Here is a 6,920-nt window from a genome sequence, read left to right as displayed (position 1 = left end):
GCCAGGAGGAGCCGCGCCCTGCGGCCCTCTGTGCCCCCCGGGTCCACGGAAAGGAGTAGGGACGCGGAGCCCGGGTTGAGGGGCGGGTAGAGGGGCCGGCCTTGGATCAAAGGGAGTTGACCTCTCCACAGTCACCCCACTTTCCCGTTCCAATCCCTGCATCTCCTGCTCGTGAACCCCGCTTTTGGGGGTGTAGTATGTGCCAGTGTCTGGGGTGCGCAAGCTGGGAAAGTTCTGCCGGCGCTCCCGACTTACCTGAGGCCGGGGCAGGCATCGCCGCGGGCTAACCACCGACTGCGGGCGCTGAGCGGATTGTCCGTCCAAGTGAGACCGATGCCCGCGACGCCCTCCCCCAGCGGGACTGCGCAGCCGCCGCTCGGGCTCCGCGGCCCATCGATTTTTCTGTTGACTTTGGAAATCTCATTAATCCCTCGTTAATTACCCTGCCGGGGGCTCGGACCCAGAGGGTGCAGCCAATTGCGAGGCAGCTGGACGAGCGGGCGGGGCCGAGGGCTGTGCAGGCGCGGACCTGCAGGGTCTCCGACTCGCAGCCCGCCCTTAGGTGGGGTGGAGAGGGGTGCAGTGTTCTTAGGCCCGCAGTAAAGAGCTTGCGGAATTCAGGCCTCGCTTTCCTTTAGTGATGAAGCTGGGAATGGACGCCCTCCCTCCAGGCCTGGAGTCACTTTTTCCTGTACCCTACCTAGCCCCAGGCCTGGAGGCACCCTCGCAGGACCCTGTGTTTTCCTTAAGTAAAACCTAAACTTGGTGGGGAAGAGTTGGAGCACAGCGCCATTCTGACAGGGGTGGAGGCCTCCTCAGCTGCACCTGCGGCCTCTGAGAACTACTCACCTCCTTCTGCTGACAGCGTCCAGGCACAGTTTCCTCAAAGTACCCTGAACTCCCGGTGCTGCTGTTCCTATATCTCCCCCAAACGCCATCTGCTCCATGGGTCACGCCCAGTACTCCCCCTCCCTCTGCCTCTGTATGCTCACCACCACCTTTCACTCTTCTTCTAACTGTGGAGCCTCCTTCCCGTCTCTCTTCTGTCTTCCCTCCTAAGCATCTCTGTACCCTTTGTAGAGTAGAAACCCTAAGGCTTAGGGGAAGCTCCCAGGGGACCTCCGCGGCAGGGGGAGGTCAGGGGAGGCCCACGTGGTGAGGATCTGAGACTCCCAACTCCTTTTAAACTAGAACTGCCCTGTCTCTCTCTCTCTCTCTCTCTATATATATATATTTTTTTTCTTTCTTTCTTTTTTTTTTTTTTTTTGAGACAGAGTCTTGCTCTGACTCCCAGGCTAGAGTGCAGTGGCATGATCTTGGCTCACTGGAACCCCCCCCTCCCGGGTTCCTGTCTCTTATACACATCTAGATGTGGCAGTGGCATGATCTTGGCTCACTGCAACTTTTGCCTCCTGGGTTCAAGTGATTCTCCTGCCTCAGCCTTCTGAGTAGCTGGGATTACAGGCACATGCCACCATGCCTGGCCAATTTTTGTAATTTTTAGTAGAAACAGGGTTTTGCCATGTTGGCCAGGCTAGTCTCGAACTCCTGACCTGAAGTGATCTGCCTGCCTCGGCCTCCCAAAGTGCTGGGATTACAGGCATGAGGCATCGCACCCGGCCTGTATCTATGTTATAAAGTTAGGTTCCTGTAATATTTTATTTGAAGGGAAAAAATGTTCTGCTTGAAAACAAAGTTTGAAAATTATTGTTCTTAGCAGAAAGGCTCTGGATTTTTTGTAGCTGTGTGACCTTGGGGAAGTCACTTTACCTCTCTGGGCCTTAGCTTCCTTCTTGGTAAAATGCAGCAGCGACTATGTCGCTGCTTCCTAAACTTTCTTGTGTCACGGGACACACACACGAAAAGAATGATTAGGTTGGGTGCTGTGGCTCATGCCTGAAATCCCAGCACTTTGGGAGGCTGAGGCGGGAGGATCACTTGAGCCCAGGAGTTCAAGACCACACTGTGCAACACAATGAGATCCCCATCTACACACACACACACACACACAGAAAATTTAGCCAGGCGTGGTGGCAGTAGTAGCTGTAGTTCCAGCTACCCAGGAGGCTGAGGTGGGAGGGTCTCTTGAATCCAGGAGGTTAAGGTTGCAGTGAGCTTTCTGCACTCCAGCCTGGGCGAAAAAATGAGATACTGTCTCAAAAAAAAAAAAAAAAATGTATGTCGCTTGGAGATAAAGGGAAGAGGAAGATGACAGTTTCGGAACTCCAGTCACCCACTCTGTAGCTAGTCTGTCACTTGGAGTTTGCTCACTATACTGCAAAGCTTGAGATCTGAAAATCTCCAGGGGCCCTTCCCGCTCTGACTCCCAAGATCCTCTCCTGTGACCACCTCAGATGGGACAACAGAGACAAACAGTGGGGATGGGGCCAAATCACAGGTTTATTGGTTTCCAGCTCCAGGCAGTGCACTGGCCAGGCCACAGGATGGGATTAGAGAGGGAGCCAGAGCCGGCACTTCCAGATCTCATTGGGTCCTAGCAATGCTGCCAAGAGAGGTCTCCCTTCCCCAGTCACCTCATGCCCCACGGTCATACTGGGGTGGATGGGCCTGTCCTGATTGTGATTTAAAAATTGAACCTGGAAAAATAACTTTTGTGAAAATTCCACTCTGGGACCAGCAGGAAATGGACTGTCATATGGCACCAGCTGGGATTCATTTCCAGAGGGTATCTGAGTGGGCACATGAGCTGAGCCCCCTCTTCCTGCCCCCCACGTCTGTTGCAGGCCTCAGGACAGCACGTAGACCTCCAGCAGGCTGGAGACGGCGTGCATGCGGTAGAAGATGCCGAAAGGGAGGCAGATGTTGACGATGGCTGCCCAGAGGGAGTAACCGTAGAAATCCACCTCTACTGTGTTGCTGAAGTGAGGGCGGGCCCCGAAGGCAGGCATGATCCACAGCTGTGTGGAGAGAGGAGCATTTCAGGGGCTGGTCTGGATGATGCTGTGGGCTTTGCTGGGCCGTGGCTAGATGGGGGCCCATCTTTCTAGCTTGGTGGACAGGGAGGGCTGGGTGTCCATGAATGGGCAGCTCTAGCATTTTGGACAGGACCTGGCACTCTCTAAGGGGCCCAGGAAGTAAGCCCAACTGAATTTGCCATCCCCAGGCTAGGAGTCCACCTGTGATCGCCTCTTCCAAAATTTTAGCAGGGCCTCAGTGTGCGATCAGGGAGGGGAGAAGAGGTTTCACTAGAAGAAGAGGTACAAGCAGCAAAATCAGCAGCTCTGTCCTGGGGGGTTGTGTGCACACGGGTGGGGGTGGCAGAATCAGATAGGCTCAGGGCAGGGAGTTTGAGGTTCAGACAGAAGGCCACCCCACCCCAGCCCTCCCTGAGCTCTGCCCTCCAGCTCTCCCCTTATCCCCTTCTCCCTTCCTAGGAGTGGGAGAAGGTGGAAGTTGGAATCCTGCTTCCTCTCTGGCTATGAGCTCAGAAGGTTCAGGTGTGGGTAAGAAGCAAAGAACAAAGGTTTCTAGGCTAGCCCCACCCCTACCCCTGATTAACTTCATCCTTGGGCACATCACAGTCCCCTCTGAGCCTGTTCCGTCCTATAAAATGAAGGAGATGGAGAAGCTGCTACTGGAGGTGATTTAGGCTCAGATACCTGGACCAAGAATAGCCTCCCAGAAGGTGGCCCCTAGCCTATAAGCCAGGCCTGGGTGGAAGGTGGGGGTGGGGCCAGAGGGCAGGGGGCAGGCACCAAAGCCGGTCCAAGACATGGTGAGGTCTGGGCCTTAATGATTCTACTGGTAGGGTCAGAAACTGATGACCACGTTTTTTTTGAAGTGAAATTGATTGTGTTGGAAGGCTCCTGCATGGCAACATCCCACACCTGTGGGGCCCATGACCTGGTGGATGGTCCTTCAGAATGGGACCTCACTAAGAATGACTCTTAGGGCCGCTGGTGTACCTCATGCAGGTAGGATTTCATGGGGTACAATTCACTGTGGTGCTCTTGCTCTGTACTGGGATATACCCACATTAAGTAATTTTCTGTATTAGGGATATTTTTCTATTGGAGGTTATAGCTGAAAGGATTGTTTTTCTATTGAGTGAAACTTCATTAGAAGTGTTTTTTTCTCGGCCGGGTGCGGTGGCTCACGCCTGTAATCCCAGCACCTTGGGAGGCTGAGGCAGGCAGATCTCGAGGTCAGGAGATCGAGGCCATCCTGGCCAACACGGTGAACCCCTCTGTCTCCACTAAAAATACAAAAAATTAGCTGGGTGTGGTGGTGGGCACCTGTAGTCCCAGCTACTCGGGAAACTGAGATAGGAGAATGGTGTGAACCCAGGATGCGGGGCTTGCAGTGAGCTGAGATCACACCACTGCACACCAGCCTGGGCGACACAGCAAGACTCCGTCTCAAAAAAAAATTTTTTTTTTCTCTTTGAGATGTACCCACATAGGTACATGTTTCTATATCAGAGGTAATAATAAGCCCCCACTGGGCCACTTCTGTCTTGGGTTGTACTAGAAACACCAGGAGCATTTCCCTGTTGGGATGTACTTTCATTACCAGTGTTTCTGCCCTGGGGTACTTCTATACAGAGAACATATTTGTATTGGGTGAAGTCTGTTGCTTTTCTTTTTTTGACAAAGTCTCACTCTGTTGCCCAGGCTAGAGTGCAGTGGTGCAATCTCAACTCACTGCAACCTCCGCCTCCTGGGTTCAAGCAATTTCCTTGCCTCAGCCTCCCGAGTAGCTGAGATTATAGGCACGCACACCACCATGCCTGGCTAATTTTTGTATTTTTAGTGGAGATGGGGTTTTACCATGTTGGCCAGGCTAGTCTCGAACTCCTGACCTCAAGTCATCTGCCTGTCTCAGCCTCCCAAAGTGCTGAGATTACTGGCGTGAGCCACTGTGCCCGGCCAAGTCTGTTGCTCTTAATCTTCGCTGAGTCACTGGGGGGGGGGTGGCTGTTGTAGACACCCTCCTTCCCACTTCACTCTGCTAACAGACTGCTCACACTTACACTGGTCTCTGCTACTTCCTGAGGCTGCTCCAATTATTCTGAGAAGCAGGCAGGTCACAAGTTCCCAGGAGCAGTCACACCTCCCACTGGGGGGTGAGGACCCCGCCTTCCACATCAGCTCTCAGCTCCCTCTCACCTCTGCCCAGCCCCTGTGTCAACCTTCCCTGTGACCCCTCCAGCTCCACCTGCTGCCTAGATGCCAGAATGTTAGGATTTCATTTCCTCTGTGTGCCCTGAGATGCCATTTGCCCCAAAGCTACAGCTGGCCTCCTCTGAACCTGCTCCTTTCCTAGAGAGCTGTAAGATTCTCAGGCGGGCTGGGGGCAAGACAGAGGAGGCTAAGGGCTTAAGCCTGCAAGAGCATCCTTCCTCAGCCTCGTCTCCCAAGCCCACCCTTTCTTGCCCCAGCTACTCACGATGACATTGCAGAGCAGGAGAAACAGAGAAATGTCTCTTAGGCACCGGCGTCTCCATTGGCTTCTGGGGGCTGAGATGATGGCCACTGCTTCTCGCTGGTCTGCGGGGCTGGGGCTAACCAGCCTGGGGGTGGGTGGGCAGGCAGGCAAGGTGTGGAAGGCATCCAGGTTGGTGAAGCTGAGGTTTTGGCAAGGTTCCTTGGTGGGGGTACTGTGAGGCTCAGCCCCGGGCGGTCCTCGGTGAAGGCTCTCGATGATAAATACGTTCTGGAAGGTGTGCTGGGCAATCATGAGCAGCGCATGGGTGAGGTCGAGCCCTGCCAGCAGGTCCTGGGGTGTGCCCGCCACCACGGCCACGATGGAGTAGTAGGAGATGGCGTACTGACCCAGGGCGGCACCCATCAGCAGGGCCACGTCCAGGGTGCGCGTGGGGTTCTTATGGTGGTCCATGGCCCGGCGGTCAAAACGGTAGATGATGGAGCCACTCAGGCTGACCAAGGTCGTAAGTCCCAAGCAGACAATGTTGAAGCTGTAGTAGATGACCAGGGCCTGCTGGGTGCGGCCCCCGCCCCCGCTCACTTGAACCTCATAGATGATGAAGACAGCCAGTCCTATCACGAAGAGCAGCAGGCCCAGAACCGGGCCAGCAAAAAAGGTCTCCCGGAAGAGGCTGAGAGGGGATGGGGTGTGGCTGTGGCCAGGGGCGGAGGCCAGGAATCTGCCCACATTCTTCCACATGACGTACAGCATGGTGGAGGCGAAGAGGCTGTACTCGATGTTGAAGGGATAGAGGTAGAAGTACCCCTGCTGGAAGATCTGGCAGACAGCCGTGCTGCAGAGGCAGGAGTCTCCTCCGACTGGGTTGCCCGCACGCTCTGTCGTGGAGAGAGAGACACAGGGCTGGACTGCCCTCCCACCTTCCTAGAGAGGTCTCACCCCTAGCCTGTGACCCTTTTTGTTTTGTTTTGAGATGGAGTTTCACTCTTGTTGCTCGGGTTGGAGTGCAATGACGCGATCTTGGCTCACTGCAAACTCCGCCTCCCGGGTTCAAGCCATTCTCCTGCCTCAGCCTCCCAAGTAGCTGGGATTATAGGCGCCTGCCATCACGCCCTGCTAATTTTTGTATTTTTAGTAGAGACAGGGTTTCGCCATGTTGGCCAGGCTGGTCTCGAACTCCTGACCTCAAGTGATCCACTTGCCTCAGCCTCCCAAAATGCTGGGATTACAGGTGTGAGCCACCACGCCCAACCTAGCCTGTGACCTTTGTTAAGGGCAGGGTCCCTGTCTTTCACGCCTGCTATATTCACCATGGTATCCCTCATGCCTTCACAGGGCATGGCACACTTCTTCACAAACATTTCTTGAGCACCTACTGTGTGCCAGAGACTGGGATACATCAGTGCTCAGTAAGAACAGTCTAGGCCAGGTGCAGTGGCTCACACCTGTAATCCCAACACTTTGGGAGGCCAAGGTGGGCAGATCACCTGAGGTCAGGGGTTTGAGACCAGCCT

General features: G+C 54.6%; 2 protein-coding genes across 3 annotated transcripts in view; both read right to left on the bottom strand.

The window, feature by feature from the left end:
* OTOP3 (otopetrin 3) overlaps nt 1–477 on the bottom strand; it is a 15,550-nt gene extending 15,073 nt beyond the window's left edge. The window contains exon 1 of one of the 2 annotated variants that reach the window (XM_011975938.1): nt 256–477. In XM_011975938.1, the coding sequence (XP_011831328.1) occupies nt 256–274 (19 nt within the window). In that variant the 5' untranslated portion in view covers nt 275–477. The remainder of the gene's footprint in view (nt 1–255) is intronic. The other variant, XM_011975868.1, reaches the window with a different exon arrangement.
* Nucleotides 478–2,382: 1,905 nt separating this feature from the next.
* OTOP2 (otopetrin 2) overlaps nt 2,383–6,920 on the bottom strand; it is a 22,507-nt gene continuing 17,969 nt past the window's right edge. The window contains exons 6-7 of the mRNA XM_012002635.1: nt 5,410–6,284; nt 2,383–2,918 (exon numbers count right to left, since the gene is read on the bottom strand). Coding sequence (XP_011858025.1) covers nt 2,748–2,918; nt 5,410–6,284 — 1,046 coding nt within the window. The 3' untranslated portion in view covers nt 2,383–2,747. The remainder of the gene's footprint in view (nt 2,919–5,409; nt 6,285–6,920) is intronic.

The sequence above is a fragment of the Mandrillus leucophaeus genome, unplaced genomic scaffold (genome assembly GCF_000951045.1).
Source record: "Mandrillus leucophaeus isolate KB7577 unplaced genomic scaffold, Mleu.le_1.0 Scaffold1, whole genome shotgun sequence".
Taxonomy (NCBI): domain Eukaryota; kingdom Metazoa; phylum Chordata; class Mammalia; order Primates; family Cercopithecidae; genus Mandrillus; species Mandrillus leucophaeus.
The sequence above is the reverse complement of the archived record's forward strand: the minus strand, read 5'-3'. Positions and strand labels throughout refer to the sequence as shown.